The 17789-nt window shown below is 40.1% G+C and overlaps 2 protein-coding genes across 2 annotated transcripts in view; both read right to left on the reverse strand.

Moving 5' to 3' along the window:
• LOC120046557 (ras and Rab interactor 2-like) overlaps nt 1-1856 on the reverse strand; it is a 46183-nt gene extending 44327 nt beyond the window's left edge. Inside the window, exon 1 of the mRNA XM_038991899.1 lies at nt 1632-1856. The gene's annotated coding sequence lies outside the window, so the exon portion shown is untranslated. The remainder of the gene's footprint in view (nt 1-1631) is intronic.
• Nucleotides 1857-8629: 6773 nt separating this feature from the next.
• LOC120045628 lies at nt 8630-11897 on the reverse strand. The gene is made up of 4 exons (XM_038990536.1): nt 11474-11897; nt 10058-10284; nt 9769-9928; nt 8630-9593 (listed from the first exon to the last, which is right to left on the reverse strand). Exons 1-4 carry the CDS (start codon nt 11766-11768, stop codon nt 9400-9402), a joined length of 876 nt encoding a protein of 291 aa, XP_038846464.1. The 5' UTR covers nt 11769-11897; the 3' UTR covers nt 8630-9399.
• Nucleotides 11898-17789: the final 5892 nt, after the last annotated feature.

The following is a 17789-nucleotide window of genomic DNA, read 5'->3' on the forward strand; positions in this document are numbered from 1 at the left end:
TCCCTACTCCCTAGAGTGAGTTGCACAGAATATAAGTGAGCACATGGAGTAGGCTACTGTTTCAATTTACATTTACAATATCACCATCCCTGCCCGAAGAGCCTCGTCACTCGCAACATTGTATTTCTCGATTGAAGCTGAGACACCGGGCAACAGGTGTTGAATAAGCTATAGCCAAGGTTGGCTAGGTTAGGCCTACTTTCTAAATGTAATACAGTTGCTAGTTATCTGTCCAAAATTGTAAATCAGTGATGTCACTTTTCAACCCGTTCTCAGAGCATTTCATATTATTCTGTATGTAAATCCGAGACACTCCATTTAGTATGATGTTACATTTCGTATGGTATACATTCATTTGTGGATGTACGTCACCCAATTCGTATATGTTACAGATTACAATTCGTATTATATGTTATGAATTTGCTAAACTTATGATATATTGCAAATTATAACTGGGTGGTTTGAGCCCTGATTCACTGACAGCTGTGGTATATCAGACCATATAACACGGGTATGACAAAACATTTATTTTTACATTGGTAACCAGTTTATAATAGCAATAAGGAACCTCGGGTGTGTGGTATATGGCCAATATACCACGACTAAGAGCTGTATACAGGCACTCCATGTTTCGTTGCACATGAGAACAGCCCTTAGCCATGGAATATAAGCCATATACCTTACCCTCTCGTGGCTTATTGCTTAATTCTACCTAGGTGGCAAGCATTAGCTAGCTGGCTAATGTTAGCTGTAGGGGTAAGGGGTAATGGGTTAGGTAAAAGGGTTCATGTTAGGGGAAGGGTTAGCTAACATGCTAAGTAGTTGCAAAGTATCAAGTAGTTGAAAAGTTGCTAATTAGCTCAAATTAGCTAAAACTGTACATGATCAAATTCAAACTCGCAACCTTTAGGTTGCTAGACATTCCCATTACACACCCAACCAACCACCCTACTTTAGTTTTTGCCTTTAAGTAACCATACCAAACGTTACATATCATACTAACCTGACTGTCCCAGATTTGCTTTACTATGTTACATCTAATCTGAGACCAGGTTGCACTTTACGAATACCCAAACTAAGTAAATGACTTGCCACTTAAGAGACATTAGAAGACAAAAATGATCCATCAAACGCATTTGGTGTGTCATCATAGTGGTCTGTAACTTGTGGTCATTCTCGTTTAGGTGGATCGAATTGAATGTCATTGCAAAAAACAGAAAGGTGTCAATGTATTTTTAAATACATTTTTTAAATTGAAAAGTAATCCATTAAGTAATGTCGTTTTTCAAAAGTATCTGTATTCGGATGTTTTTAATTATAGCTACTAACTGTTTACTTACTGTTTCTTTGTAACATTAATTAGATTACATGTAACTGAATGTAATTATCTGTTACTAGCGAGACAATGTTTGAGATATCCTCCTGTTTGGATGGAAACTGAATAAGTGGGAAGTATTTTCGGGGACAATAGTTATTTAGACTAAAATAACTGGCGACATAAATACATAGGGCCTATTATCATACTTTCTAAATATGCCGTTTATGATTTACGGACAGGCTTGCTGGCATGGAAATTGAGAAATAAATCGAGAAAAGTTCTATCGGCAGTGCTGCAAACAATGAAAACGTACCTCTTTCAAACGTACCCAGTCGGCAGAATTGAGCTCCTAAACCGACAACTCTGATGTATGTTTATAATTGCCTGCCATTGTGAAGTAATAAGTCACGTTTGTGTCATTCAAATGATGGAGTATTCATAGTTCGTCGTAGAAAGTTGTGCTCTGGTCCTGTCCCGAGTCGGCTGCTTCCATGATTTGCGCTAGTTCCTGTCTTTCCTTCCTCCACAGTCCAATGCGTGCGTTCGACATGTGTAGCAACAGCTGGAGAACTGAAGTAAAATCAGTGCTTTCACGTCACGTGTCTTTGCAAGGGATTACTTTGGCAGGGGTACACCCCGCTTTATTGGTGTGGTGTTCTGTTTTCCAGCAAAAAAAAATTGTTGTATGTATGCGCATGCGCGTAACTTGCGGGGGCTCGGGGGGTCATTACCCCCTCCAATATTAGAGAAAGGTCAATTTGACCCCCTCAATAATTTACCAAGATAAACATATCCCACTGTAAAGCGCCTGGCAGCTACTGGCTTTCTGTGTCTTCTTACGCCACACAGTTCTACTAAATTCATAATTTTATGATTGAATCCGCCCGCTGTCAGTTATGCTTTTGGTTTGTGAAGGGAAAAAAGTTAAACAAGGCTATGGAGAATGGAGAAACTCACAATATCTCCTCTCTTTCTCTCTTCTTAACAACCCTCTAATCTGTGAGCAAACATGGAACAAATAAAATAGTACAGTCAAAATGAACATAGAATATTTATAGACACGAATAAGAATGATAGAGAAAATAATATTTTTTCAAATGGAGAAAGTTTCTATTGCAAAGTGAAGAAAAGCGTATCCCGTGTGTGAACGCTATTTCTCAAAACGAATGATAATTGGTAACAGTTATATTGGGCTCAATTTGGAGAGTTCAAATACAACTTTGGTAGTATTATGAACATTAAAATATATAATTTCTAGTAGGCTACAGAATTAGAGAAGGGTTGTTTCTATTAACTGTTCTCGGTTTTTTTCTTCGGCACACACATACAAGTTCAAATCCCAAGCTACGCCTTGCTCAGACAGTCTGTGTTTTTCCATTATACAGAAACATGCCCAAATTCAACTGCCAGCTACTCATCCCCAGAAGATAAGATATGCATAGTATTAGTAGATTTGGATAGAAAACACTCTGAAGTTTCTAAAACTGTTTGAATCATGTCTGTGAGTATAACAGAACTTATTTAGCAGGCAAACCCCGAGGACAAACCATTCAGATTTTCTTTTTTTGGGTCACTCTTTTCAATGGGGTTTCATTGCGAATCCAGATTTCTAAGGGACCTTCTTGCAGTTCCTACCACTTCCACTGGATGTCAACAGTCTTTAGAAATTGGTTGAGGTTTTTCCTTTGAGAAATGGATTCACAACAAGTGTAGCTTTAATTTGGTATCTTGCATGTGTGATTTCATGAAAGTTTGATTTTTATAGTAATTTATTTGAATTTGGCGCTCTGCATTTTCACTGGCTTTTGGCCAGGTGGGACGCTACCGTCCCACCTATCCCAGAGAGGTTTAACCTGTTTTGGCTAGGGGGCAGCATTTTCACATTTGGATGAAAAGCGTGCCCAGAGTAAACTGCCTGCTACTCAGTCCCAGTTGCTAATATATGCACATTATTGGTAGATTTGGATAGAAAACACTCTGAAGTTTCTAAAACTGTTTGAATGATGTCTGTGAGTATAACAGAACTCATAAGTCAGGCGAAAACCTAAGAAAAATCCAACCAGGAAGTGGGAAATCTGAGGTTTGTAGTTTTTCAACTCTTGGCCTATCGAATACACAGTGTCTATGGGGTCATATTGCACTTCCTACGGCTTCCACTAGATGTCAACAGTCTTTAGAACCTTGTTTGATGCTTCTACTGTGAAGTGGGGGTGAATGAGAGGGGATTGAGTAAGGTCTCTCCCAGAGTGCCATGAGCTGACCATGCGCGTTCACATGAGAGTTAGCTTGATTTCCATTGCTTTTCTGAAGACAAAGGAATTCTCCGGTTGGAACATTATTGAAGATTTATGTTAAAAACATCCTAAAGATTGATTCTATACTTTGTTTAACATGTTTCTACGGACTGTAACGGAACTTTTTGACTTTTCGTCTGCTCCTAGTGATCGCGCGTCATGAATTTGGAATACTGGGCTAAACGCGCGAACAAAAAGGAGGTATTTGAACATAAATGATGAACTTTATCGAACAAATCAAACATTTATTGTGGAACTGAGATTCCTGGGAGTGCATTCTGATGAAGATCATCAAAGGTAAGTGAATATTTATAATGCTATTTCTGACTTCTGTTGACTCCAACATGGCGGATATCTGTTTGAGTTGTTTTGGTCTCTGAGCGCCGTACTCAGATTATTGCATGGTTTGCTTTTTCCGTAAAGTTTTTTTGAAATCTGACACAGTGGTTGCATTAAGGAGAAGTATATCTTTAATTCTGTGAATAACACTTGTATCTTTTATCAATGTTTATTATGAGTATTTCTGTAAATTGATGTGGCTCTGTGCAAATTCACGGGATGTTTTGGAGGCAAAGCCTAATGTAAACTGAGGTTTTTGGATATAAATATGAACTTGATCGACAAAACATACATGTATTGTGTAACAATGTGTTGTCCCGGGAGTGTCATCTGATGAATAATATCAAAGGTTAGTGATGAATTTTATCTCTATTTCTGCTTTTTGTGACTCCTCTCTTTGGTTGGAAAATCGCTGTATGCTTTCTGTGACTAGTTGCTGACCTAACATAATGATATGTTCTGCTTTCGCCGAAAAGCCTTTTTGAAATCCGACACTGTGGTTGGATTAACGAGACAGGTTAAACTGTGTTTGGACCGACCTGGCTAGGCCTCTGAGGAACTTATGATAGCATAGGGAGTACTTCTCAAGGTTTCCCTAATCTCGGGGGAATGGAACTGTCGGCTGGGTAGTGATACACAGTGGTGAGAACACAGTGGATAAAACTCACCTACTGTTTGTGTGTATGTATGTGCGTAGGATACCTACTGTTTGTGTGGAAGTATGTGCACAGCTATAAGAATGGATATCTTTGTATAATGGACTTCAGAGCGTTCTCGTGAATAAACTGTACTATCTTTTTGCATTAGCTGAGTCTTTGACTAATTATTATTAAACCCATGGTCTTACAGATCTCGGGGATTGGTCAGAGCTATTGATTGTCAGTTATTATCATTGGGATTGAAAATGCTCATGACAAGGAGGTGCTATGGTGCTTTGGTGAAACTGTGTGTGATTTATTTAGAATTTAAGACACACTTAACCAGCATGGATACCACAGCATTCTGCAGCAATACGCTATCCCATCTGGTTTGGGCTTAGTGGGACTATCATTTGTTTTTCAACAGGACAATGACACAACACACCTCCAGGCTGTGTAAGGGATATTTGACCAAGAAGGAGAGTGATGGAGTGCTGCATCAGATTACCACAATCACCCGACCTCAACCAAATTGAGATGGTTTGGGATGAGTCAGATTGCAGATTGAAGGAAAAGCAGCCAACAAATGCTCAGCATACACCTTAGCCAAATACATTTAAACTCAGTTTTTCACAATTCCTGACATTTAATCAGAGTAAAAATTCCCTGTTTTAGGTCAGTTAGGATCACCACTTTATTTTAAGAATGTGAAATGGCAGAATAATAGTAGAGAGAATGATTTATTTGAGCTTCTATTGCTTTCATCACATTCCCAGAGGGTCAGAAGTTTACATACACTCAATAAGTATTTGGTAGCATTGCCTTTAAATTGTTTAACTTGGGTCAAACGATTCAGGTAGCCTTCAACAAGCTTCCCACAATAAGTTGGGTGAATTTTGGCCCAATCCTCCTGACAGAGCTGGTGTAACTGAGTCAGGTTTGTAGGCCTCCTTGCTCACACACGCTTTTTCAGTTCTGCCCACAACTTTTCTATAGGATTGAGGTCAGGGCTTTGTGATGGCCACTTCAATACCTTGACTTTGTTGTCCTTAAGCCATTTTGCCACAACTTTGGAATTTTTATTTTTATTTCACCTTTATTTAACCAGGTAGGCTAGTTGAGAACAAGTTGTCATTTGCAACTGCGACCTGGCCAAGATAAAGCATAGCAATTTGACACATACAACAACACAGAGTTACACATGGAATTAACAAAACATACAGTCAATAATACAGTAGAAAAATAAGTCTATATACAATGTGAGCAAATGAGGTGAGTTAAGGGAGGTAAAGGCAAAAAAAGGCCATGGTGGCGAGGTAAATACATTATAGTAAGTAAAACACTGGAATGGTAGATTTGCAGTGGAAGAATGTGCAAAGTAGAAATAGAAATAATGGGGTGCAAAGGAGCAAAATAAATAAATTAATACAGTGCTTGGGGTCATTGTCCATTTGGAAGACACATTTGCGACCAAGCTTTAACTTCCTGACTGATGTCTTGAGATGTTGTTTCAATATATCCACATAATTTTCATTGTCTCATGATGCTATCTATTTTGTGAAGTGCACCAGTCCCTCCTGCAGCAAAGCACCCCCACAACATGATGCTGCCACCCCCGTGCTTCACGGTTGGGATGGTGTTCTTCGGCAAGCTTCCCCTTTTTCCTCCAAACATAACGATGGTCATTATGGCCAAAGAGTTATATTTTTGTTTCATCAGACCAGAGGACATTTCTCCAAAAAGTACGATATTCATCCCCATGTGCAGTTGCAAACCGTAGTCTAGCTTCTTTATGGCGGTTTTGGAGCAGTGGCTTCTTCCTTGCTGAGCGGCCTTTCAGGTTATGTCGATATAGGACTTCTTTTACTGTGGATATAGATACTTTTGTACCTGTTCCCTCTAGCATCTTCACAAGTTCCTTTGCTGTTGTTCTGGGATTGATTTGCACTTTTCGCACCAAAGTACGTTCATCTCTAGGAGACAGAATGCGTCTCCTTCCTGAGCGATATGATGGCTGCGTGGTCCCATGGTGTTTATAGTTGCGTACTATTGTTTATACAGATGAGCGTGGTAACTTCAGGCATTTGGAAATTTCTTGGCTGATTGGCTGATTTCTTTTGCTTTTCCCAAGATATCAAGCAAAGAGGCACTGAGTTTGAAGGTAGGCCGTGAAATACATCTACAGGTACACCTCCAATTGACTCAAATGATGTCAATTAGCCTATCAGAAGCTTCTAAAACCGTTACATAATTTTCTGGAATTTTCCAAGCTGTTTAAAGGCACAGTGAACTTAGTGTATGTAAACTTCTGACACACTGGAATTGTGATACAGTGAATAAGTGAAATAATCTGTCTGTAAAGAATTGTTGGAAACATTACTTGTGTCATGCACAAAGTAGATGTCCTAACCGACTTGCCAAAACTATAGTTTGTTTACAAGAAATTTGTGGAGTGGTTAAAAAACAAGTTTTAATGACTCCAACCTAAGTGTATGTAAACTTCCGACTTCAACTGTATGTTGGAACTCCTTAAAGACAGTTGGAAAAGCATTCCAGGTGAAGGTAGTTGATAGAATGTCAAGAGTGTGCAAAGCTGACAAGGCAAAGGGTGGCTATTTGAAGATTCTCAAATATAAAATATATTTTTATTTGTTTAACACTTTTTTGGTTGCTACATGATTCCAAATGTATTATTTCATAGTTTTGATGTCTTCACTATTATTCTACAATGTAGAAAATAGTACAAAAAAAGAAAAACCTTTGAAAGGGTATTGCAGGTGTTCTAAAACTTTTGAACAGTAGTGTATTGACCAAATTATAAGTTTTGGATGTATTTTCCCTTCAAATTTTACCAGAAACAACCAGAAACACAGCTATTTCTTTAAAAAATGCATTTGTGTGCGTTTCTCAGTGCCCAGCAGAAACCATACCTGAATCAATGATGTCAGTGAGCAGTTTGGGCTGGTTACAAATTTAAAAAAAATCATTACAAAACAAGAAAACAGAAATTAATGAGAAATATGTATTTACAAATATCAATTTATGGACATTTACAATGTATGATGGTTGTTACAAGAAATAAGCTTATATGGACATTACTTTTTAACATATAGTAAATTGCTTTCGTGTCTCTAACATTCACTCACTCACAGTTATATAGGAAAAACAATGTGCAGAAAGAGGTCATCTGAATGACCCGGAAGCCTGTGTCTTCGTAAGGAAGAAAACATCATAGACCTACTACAAACTGCAATGTTCATGGCCTATATTAAGAGCCAAATTGATCAGAAATACAGTGTAGACATAGTTAATGTTGTAAATTACTATTGTAGCTGGAAACAGCTGATTTTTAATAGAATATCTACTTTTTCTTTGAAACTCTGTCTAGAAGGCCAGCGTCCTGGAGTCGCCTCTTCACTGTTGACGTTGAGACTGGTGTTTTGTGGGTCCTATTTAATGAAGCTACCACTTGAGGACTTGTGAGGCGTCTGTTTCTCAAACTAGACACTAATGTACTTGTCCTCTTGCTCAGTTGTGCACCAGGGCCTCCCACTCTTCTTCTGGTTAGAGCCAGTTTGCGCTGTTCTGTGAAGGGAGTAGTACACAGCATTGTACGAGATCTTCAGTTTCTTGCCAATTTCTCACATGGAATAGCCTTCATTTCTCAGAACATGAATAGACCGATGAGTTTCAGAAGAAAATAATTTGTTTCTGGCCATTTCGAGCCTGTAATCGAACCCACAAATGCTGATGCTCCAGATACTCAACTAGTCCAAAGGCGGACAGTTTTATTGCTTCTTTAAATCAACACAGTTTTCAGCTGTGCTAACATAATTGCAAAAGGGTTTTCTAATGATCAATTAGCCTTTTAAAATGATAAACTTGGATTAGCTAACATAACGTGCCATTGGAACACAGGAGTGCTGATAATGGGCCTGCTGAAGTGCTGATAATGGGCCTCTGTACGCCTATGTTGATATTCCATTAAAAATCAGCCGTTTCCAGCTACAATAGTCATTTACAACATTAACAATGTCTACACTGTATTTCTGATCAATTTGATGTTATTTTAATGGACATAAAATGTGCTTTTTCAAAAACAAGGACATTTCTATGTGACCCCAAACTTTTGAATTGTAGTATATATTTGCCAATATTCTCATTAGTGGGGTAAAAAAAAATCTGCCGGAAAGCTTTCTAATCAGTACCTTCAAAGCATTAAATGCAATACACAACTTTTATCAACAGGTTTTGCAGCAGTATTTTGTTTGAATTACTCTGGGATAAACAGCCAACCACACCTGACAGATCTGTGATGTGAGGAGCGTCATGGGATGTGTCTCTATTGGAGACTATACATTGTTGACATAATTTTGACAACTTTGTGAGAAACTGGACTTTGAGAATACATCTTCAATTTACATCAGGGGTGTCAAACTCATTCCATGTTGTGCCTAGTGTCTGCAGGTTTTTATTATTTATTTTCAATTAATACCTAGAAAACCAGGTGACTGAAGTTATTTACTAATTAGTGACCTTGATTCATCAATCAAGTACAAGGTAGGAGTGAAAACCAGCAGACACTCTACCCTCCGTGGAATGAGTTTGGCACGTGATTTACATCATTGCATGATTTATGCAGGGGTACAAGTTACTTGAGCAGATCACAGGTTTGGCCCTGTATGAAGTAACATGGGCCAAACCGCATGTATTCACATTCAAATAGCATTTATTTTTTGCAATGTAACAAACTTAGGAAAAAATACTAAAATGTTAAACAATATAATATATTTAATAAGCTGATTGTGAGTTACTGTGGATGTGTAGGCTGATGTGTAGGCAGACCTACACATTCCTTTGGACACAGGAAGTCAACAGGTGGTTTATAATGCCGTCGACCACTCCCTCCCTGTCGAAACGGGGCGAACCGCAGCCACTTCTTCACCACGTCTGCAAACTGGTGATGTGTGGCCTCTTTGCCCACTGGGGTTCTTTTCAGAGCACCTACGGTGATAGAGAAGTAGTGAGATCAGTGCTGCATCCCAATTCACTTCAGTGGTTTACTTTCCAAATGTCTATGGAGACTGATCTTTTGCATGATCGATCCATCCATCTAGTTAGCCATGCATCCCTCTCTCCAACCCTAACAGTATGTGTAAGATATGATACCGGTACTTACAGAAGAGAACCCCTTGGAGGCGGGTGTTTCTGAAGCTCCTTTTCTGGCCTCGGCCCACCCAGTTGAGCTCAGAGCCCACAGCAAAAGATAGCACTGCCTGCATGAGCCTTCGCACCGCATCATCAAACGTGGCCCCACCCATTCGTGACAGGTGAGACACCTGTCATAGAGGGACACATACACCATTTATAACACAATCACTTCCCATTATTTAGCAGTATCATACTACAACAGTAGGTAGTGTGCTTGTCGCTGGTTCAAGCCTTTGCGGGTCACTCGGTCCACCTACCATTCTCTTCTGCGCTCCTGCATCCTCCAGGTGCCTCTCTGTGTCATCTAGCTGCTCCATGGTCCTCAGTGGGATGTCAATGTCTAGAGCCTCCACCTCTTCCTCTACCACCGGAAAGCTCTGGCCCTGAACCCTGGCCTGCATCTGCCTCAAAACGCCCCACTGTCTCTGCTGCTCCTCCTTAATCTCCACCAGCAGGGAGATGATTTTACGCTGGGCAGCCGTCTCTGAGGAACAGTGGATAGAAACTGATTTAGGATGACACAGGGTCATGGTAGGTGCCAATTTCATACAATGGAGGAAACCTATTCCCCCCCCAGGAGACTGAAAAGATTTGGCATGGGTCCTCAGATCCTCAAAAGGTTCTACAGCTGCACCATCGAGAGCATCCTGACTGGTTGTGTCACTGCCTGGTACGGCAACTGCTCGGCCTCCGACTGCAAGGCACTACAGCGGGCAGTGCGTACGGCCCAGTACATCACTGTGGCCAAGCTTCCTGCCATCCAGGACCTCTATACCAGGCAGTGTCAGAGGAAGGCCCTAAAAATAGGTAAACTCTAGCCACCCTAGTCATAGACTCCTACCCCCAAGCGATAAGACCCCTGAACATCAAATGGCTACCCAGACTATTTGCATTGCCCCCCCACCCCCTCTTTTACACCGCCGCTACTCTCTGTTATTATCTATGCATAGTCACTTTAATAACTCTACCTACATGTACATATTACCTCAATTACCACAACTAACCGGTGCCCTCGCACATTGACTCTGTAGCGGTACCTCCTGTATATAGTCTCGCTATTGTTATTTCACTGCTGCTCTTTAATTACTTGTTCCTTTATTTCTTATTCATATTTTTTCAACTGCATTGTTGGTTAGGGGCTTGTAAGTAAGCATTTCACTGTAAGGTCTACCTACACCTGTTGTATTCGGCGTATGTGACTAATATAATTTTATTTGATTACAGCATAGGGACTATTAATTTCAGCTGGAGACTATAAAACATGCTTTTTTCTATGAAGATGTTTCTTATTTTCAAGGAAGTGTCCTTTTCTTGAGAATTGGAGAGAAAAAAATCATTGGAATGTTAAGAATTTATTGAATTGACATGTCAGTTTGTTGATTTGTCGTATTTTGTGTCACATTTTGGAACAGTGACAGGCCTAGCTGTAGTCATTTTCCCCATCAATCTAAAACAGCGAGTTAGTGTCATTGGCTACTGTAACTTCAGCCAATTAGAAATGTAGCCTGGGGTACTATGTTTCTCCTGATAATCTGATTGGTCACACAACTGAATCATTCATGGGATTCTTAGTTTTTTCCCGATACTTGTTACTTCCAAGAAAATACAAAACAAAGTAGGAAATTCACTTTAAAAACATAACTATAGTTAATCAGGCAAGGGTAAAACGTTACCTGCTGATGGTGAGGTGCCTGGGATCGCCAACTTTTCCCCAACACCACCCGTGCTAAATGTTGCACTCAGTGACTCAACGTCAAAGTTTACATCTGTGCGTCTTGGAATATCATACTTGGGAACATCCTCCGAGCGTCTCGAGACATGTTCCGCAAGATGGTTCATTTCTTCGGACACAGCTGATAGTCTCTGTTGGAGTGTTTCTAGTGCTATGTCTGCCATGTGTTTGTTGACCAAACCTTCCATTCGTCGCTGCATCGACCAGCTAGAAGTATCTCCATTATTATGCTCCATAAATATCTCAACCTGTCGATCTCCTAAACGTGAGTTTTAACCAACAAAAACCTTTCTACAATGTCTTTACTGTCTTTCTAGGTATACGCAAATGTTGACCTGCGAGGAAAAAAAGCGGAAGTGGTTATCAAGCAGTCCACAGCCAGCGCATGATATCACGTTGCAACAACGTCACCGTAATGTTGCGAGAACATTGGGAAGGCCAGAAGAACTACAATTCCCACTGCAACAATCAACATGTTCCTTTCCCACGGGTTGACTGCATATTTATCTTGAACGTTTTTAGTTCATGGAAAGATGCCAATTAGCATGTATGCTGAATGTAACCATAACAGTAACATTGTAGCCCGCTGATAGAAATTGTTACATTGTAGGCTACATTTGATGTAACTTTAACTAACACAATGTAGTGATCATCAAGGTTCCAACATTTCAAGTATAATTTTTTTGTGCCAGCTGTGAGTGATTGGGAACTGTAATAAATAATATCCTTAATTAACAGCGTTGAACTGTTAGAACCTGTTATAACTACTTAGAACCTGTTATAACTACTGCATTTCCCATTAGTCTCTACTCTTACCAGTGCTTTGTCTAACCATGAGGCCACAGCCTGAAATTGCAACAAATGTATCTGAGCATAAGATATGAACAAGCAGTCTGAAATGTGTGTGTGTGCTGGAAGTAACAGTTAGCTCAGATAAGAAGCTGGGAAGCTGTGGTTAGCCTTGAGCGAACAGTGGCCATTGTATAACAGGTGCGAATAGCTCAGACAGTATTGCAGAAACTGTCTGACCTCAGTCTTTGGGGTGAGGGAGCGTAATCTACACAGCAACAGCGTCGGGACTTTCCTCAACCCTCATCGACCAGTCAGGAGCACAGACTACCGGAACCTACCTACGTCAAGACAATGTATAAAATGTAACTGCACACAATGTTTCGGGGCTCTTCCGACGGTTCCCTATGAGCCAGACGAACGAGTCCGTGCACGCTTTACCAGATATCTTTACCTCTGAATAAACTGCCTTTACCATACCTGATCCACTTCGTCCAGAGTCTCTACTTGGTCTCAGTTCTCCAGTAATTCAGATATCAACAGAACCTTCAAGGGAATGGTCTCCGCCTTTCAAAGTGTGTTGCACTATGCTGTTAAACATGATGACTGATTTGCGCCCACATGTCGACTGCATTAACTTTACAAAAATCCTGTGATCGAAGGTCATGAAGTTTTGGCTGTCTGAGATGCACCTCCCCTGACTTCTACTTGTCTACATTCAGTTTTGCCTTACCACTCAAACACGCCCAATATTTGGTAAACAGTTGTGTTCCCCTGCCAAAGATGATCTATTACAGGACCCTGTTCTTAGAGAGCTACTGTCCTGTAGGTTTTCACTCCAACCCTAATCTAGCCCACCTGATTCTAATAATTAGATGCTTAAGGTTAATAAATTGAATCAGGTTAGCTACAACTGGGGTTGGAGCAAAAACCTACAGGAGGGTAGCTCTCCAGGAACAGGGTTGGAGAGCCCGATCTATTATATTGACAAGATAGTCGAGTGCCTACTATAACAAGAAATATATGATCTCAAAGATGGGAGGAGGAGAGAGCAGGTGGGACCATAGAGATAGAGGACTCATCTTTGTATCTGTGCCATTATTTTTCTAAAAAAAAAATTCACCTTTATTTAACCAGGTAGGCTAGTTGAGAACAAGTTCTCATTTACATCTGCGACCTGGTCAAGAATAAAGCAAAGCAGTTCGACACATACAACAACACAGAGTTACACATGGAATAAACAAACATACGGTCAATAATACAGTAGAAAAAGTCTATATACAGTGTGGAAATGAGGTAGGATAAGTGAGGTAAAGCAATAAATAGGCCGTGATGGCGAAGTAATTACAATATACAGTGGGGCAAAAAAGTATTTAGTCAGCCACCAATTGTGCAAGTTCTCCCACTTAAAAAGATGAGAGAGGCCTGTAATTTTCATCATAGGTACACTTCAACTATGACAGACAAAATGAGAAAAAAAAATCCAGAAAACCACATTGTAGGATTTTTCATGAATTTATTTGCAAACTATGGTGGAAAATAAGTATTTGGTCACCTACAAACAAGCAAGATTTCTGGCTCTCACAGACCTGTAACTTCTTCTTTAAGAGGCTCCTCTGTCCTCCACTCGTTACCTGTATTAATGGCACCTGTTTGAACTTGTTATCAGTATAAAAGACACCTGTCCACAACCTCAAACAGTCACACTCCAAACTCCACTATGGCCAAGACCAAAGAAATGTCAAAGGACACCAGAAACAAAATTGTAGACCTGCACCAGGCTGGGAAGACTGAATCTGCAATAGGTAAGCAGCTTGGTTTGAAGAAATCAACTGTGAGAGCAATTATTAGGAAATGGAAGACATACAAGACCACTGATAATCTCCCTCGATCTGGGGCTCCACGCAAGATCTCACCCCGTGGGGTCAAAATGATCACAAGAACGGTGAGCAAAAATCCCAGAACCACACGGGGGGACCTAGTGAATGACCTGCAGAGAGCTGGGACCAAAGTAACAAAGCCTACCATCAGTAACACACTACGCCGCCAGGGACTCAAATCCTGCAGTGCCAGACGTGTCCCCCTGCTTAAGCCAGTACATGTCCAGGCCCGTCTGAAGTTTGCTAGAGAGCATTTGGATGATCCAGAAGAAGACTGGGAGAATGTCATATGGTCAGATGAAACCAAAATAGAACTTTTTGAAACGTGGCTGGGTCTTTCAGCATGACAATGATCCCAAACACACCGCCCGGGCAACGAAGGAGTGGCTTCGTAAGAAGCATTTCAAGGTCCTGGAGTGGCCTAGCCAGTCTCCAGATCTCAACCCCATAGAAAATCTTTGGAGGGAGTTGAAAGTCCGTGTTGCCCAGCAACAGCCCCAAAACATCACTGCTCTAGGGGAGATCTGCATGGAGGAATGGGCCAAAATACCAGCAACAGTGTGTGAAAACCTTGTGAAGACTTACAGAAAACGTTTGACCTCTGTCATTGCCAACAAAGGGTATATAACAAAGTATTGAGATAAACTTTTGTTATTGACCAATACTTATTTTCCACCACAATTTGCAAATAAATTCATAAAAAATCCTACAATGTGATTTTCTGGATTTTTTTTTCTCATTTTGTCTGTCATAGTTGAAGTGTACCTATGATGAAAATTACAGGCCTCTCTCATCTTTTTAAGTGGGAGAACTTGCACAATTGGTGGCTGACTAAATACTTTTTTGCCCCACTGTACCAATTAAACACTGGAGTGATTGATGTGCAGAAGATGAATGTGCAAGTAGAGATACTGGGGTGCAAAGGAGCAAGATAAATAAATAAATACAGTATGGGGATGAGGTAGTTGGATGGGCTATTTACAGATGGGCTATGTACAGGTGCAGTGATCTCACGCTCCCGGTGAGTAGGCATAGGCATATAGAGAGTGATAGGAATAACATGTGCTTCAGTAAGGTTGGTTTCTTAGCATTCTAGCATCCATGGCTATCAACTGTACAGCAGAACTGGAATGTAAATCACAGAAAATAGATGTGGTGGCAGCAGCAGACAAGTACTTGAGTGTATAAGATTGAGTTACAAGGTGTGTTGAATGATAGTGTCCCATCCTCCCAGGCTGCCAGCCTGGTGTAGGATCAGATAGGGTAGTGGAATAGTAGTGACGTTTTAATGGGTGTAGGATTAGTTGGTAGGGTATTTTTTCTTCCCTTTTACCTGTCCTTTTTCCCCTCCCTTTTTTTGTCACAACGTGTGATGAATTAACACTCCAGGACAACAGGCGGAAGCACAGGGCTAGATTAGAGAAATTGATGAATAGGGAGGCCGTGACTGACCTCACACTCCAGCACGCAGGTGGCGGCGGTGTATGCACCTTTCAGTTGGTTGCACCAATACAAATTTTAAAAAGATGGAGTGGGATGTCTCGCTTCCTTTTCTGTCTCTGGCTCAAGCAGCTCAAAGAACAAAGGAATGTTTGGCGGAAAAGAGGGTTTGAGCCATAGAGATCCTATTAAATTACTTGAGTTCCAGAATGGGGTCAAAATGCCAGCCCTACTCCGAGGTAATAATAAGGAATTCCCCTCGAACATGCCCACAAATTGGGGAAAACAAACATTCTTTCCCATTGACCCCCAGTGTAAAAGAGCCAACTTGGACGTCGATTTTTTTATTATACAGAAATAACAAAACATGCCGAAAAGCTGCTGTGTTTGTTCAAAAATACCGACCTACAGTTCGCAATGCTCCGACTTAGGGAAATATAGCCTGAAAGAAGAGCCCTATGGCTTCAGACTATTCAGCGTGGGAGAGTGGGAAATTGTGGAGACCCGATTTCCAAGTCGGCGACACGTAGCTATGTGTGTGGAAAACATTTCATCACAGGTAAGACATTTAACTTGTTTGGTATAGTCTGTTTGTAACTCCATTTACTACTGTTAGTAGCATCTGTTTAGTCTGTTTATTTTGTGTTGTTGGTCTTGGCTAGCTTATGTTCTGGTCGGTAGCTAGCTAGCACTCACACTCACGTGGCTGCTATCACCATCATGAAAACAGGCATGAGGAAAGCCCTACAATATTACGTTTTTCTAAGTAGTGAGAATGTTTGGAAATAGGCAATGTTGAAAAGTAATCTTTAGGAATGTTCTTAAATGTAGTTTTATAATTGACTTTAACCTTTCTTTGCTACCCATCCCAGATCCGGGAGCATCCTCATCAAAAAAGCTGACTAGCATAGCCTAGCCTAACGCGACAGGGATATCATATAATATAATTTTCATGAAATCACAAGTCCAATACAGCAAATGAAAGATAAACATCTTGTGAATCCAGCCATCATTTCCGATTTTTAAAATGTTTTACAGCGAAAACACAATATGTATTTCTATTAGCTAACCACAATAGCAAAAGACTCAACCGCATATTTTCACCATTTTTCTACCGCATAGGTAGCTATCACAAAACCGACCAAATAGAGATATAATTAGTCACTAACCAAGAAACAACTTCATCAGATGACAGTCTTATAACATGTTATACAATAAATGTATGTTTTGTTCGAAAATATGCATATTTGAGGTATAAATCATAGTTTTACATTGCAGCTACCATCAAAAATATCACCAAAGCAGCCAGAATAATTACAGAGAGCAACGTGAAATACCTAAATACTCATCATAAAACATTTATGAAAAATACATGGTGTACAGCAAATGAAAGATAAACATCTTGTGAATCCAGCCAATATTTCCGATTTTTTAAGTGTTTTACAGCGAAAACACAATATAGCATTATATTAGCTTACCACAATAGCCAAACACACAACCGCATTTATTCACCGCAAAGATAGCATTCGCAAAAACCAGCAAAAGATATAAAATTAATCGCTAACCTTGACCAACTTCATCAGATGACAGTCTTATAACATCATGTTACACAATACATATATGTTTTGTTCGAAAATGTGCATATTTAGAGGTACAAATCGTGGTTTTACATTGTGAATACGTAGCCAAAATGCACAAAATTCTCCGGAGATATTTTGGACAGTCACCTAATCTAATCAAAGAACTCATCATAAACTTTACTAAAAAATACATGTTGTACAGCAAATGAAAGATACACTGGTTCTTAATCCAACCGCTGTGTTAGATTTTTAAAAATAACTTTAGTACGACATACAGCTTGCGTTATTGCGAGACAGCGCCCGCTAAAAGGGCGGAGAATGGGACTAAACATTTTCCACAGAAATACGAAATAACATCATAAATTATTCTTACTTTTGTTGAGCTTCCATCAGAATCTTGTACAAGGAGTCCTAGGTCCAGAATAAATCGTTGTTTGGTTTTAGAATGTCCTCTTCTCCTGTCGAATTAGCAACCTTAGCTAGCCATGTGGCGCGAACATGCCCAAATTCTCCTGACGCAAAGAAAGGAAAATTCCAAAACTCGCAATAAACGTTGAATAAACTGATA

The sequence above is a fragment of the Salvelinus namaycush genome, chromosome 4, assembly GCF_016432855.1.
Source record: "Salvelinus namaycush isolate Seneca chromosome 4, SaNama_1.0, whole genome shotgun sequence".
Lineage (NCBI taxonomy): Eukaryota > Metazoa > Chordata > Actinopteri > Salmoniformes > Salmonidae > Salvelinus > Salvelinus namaycush.

What these genes read in the sequence shown, in the direction of transcription:
- LOC120045628 (XM_038990536.1), bottom strand. Translation starts at nt 11,768, where the DNA reads ATGGAGCATAATAATGGAGATACTTCTAGCTGGTCGATGCAGCGACGA. An exon ending in AGGCACCTCACCATCAGCAG is followed by an intron (nt 10,285 to 11,473) that starts GTAACGTTTTAC and finishes ACTGTTCCTCAG; the next exon opens with AGACGGCTGCCCAGCGTAAA. An exon ending in CCTCCAAGGGGTTCTCTTCT is followed by an intron (nt 9,594 to 9,768) that starts GTAAGTACCGGT and finishes CTATCACCGTAG; the next exon opens with GTGCTCTGAAAAGAACCCCA.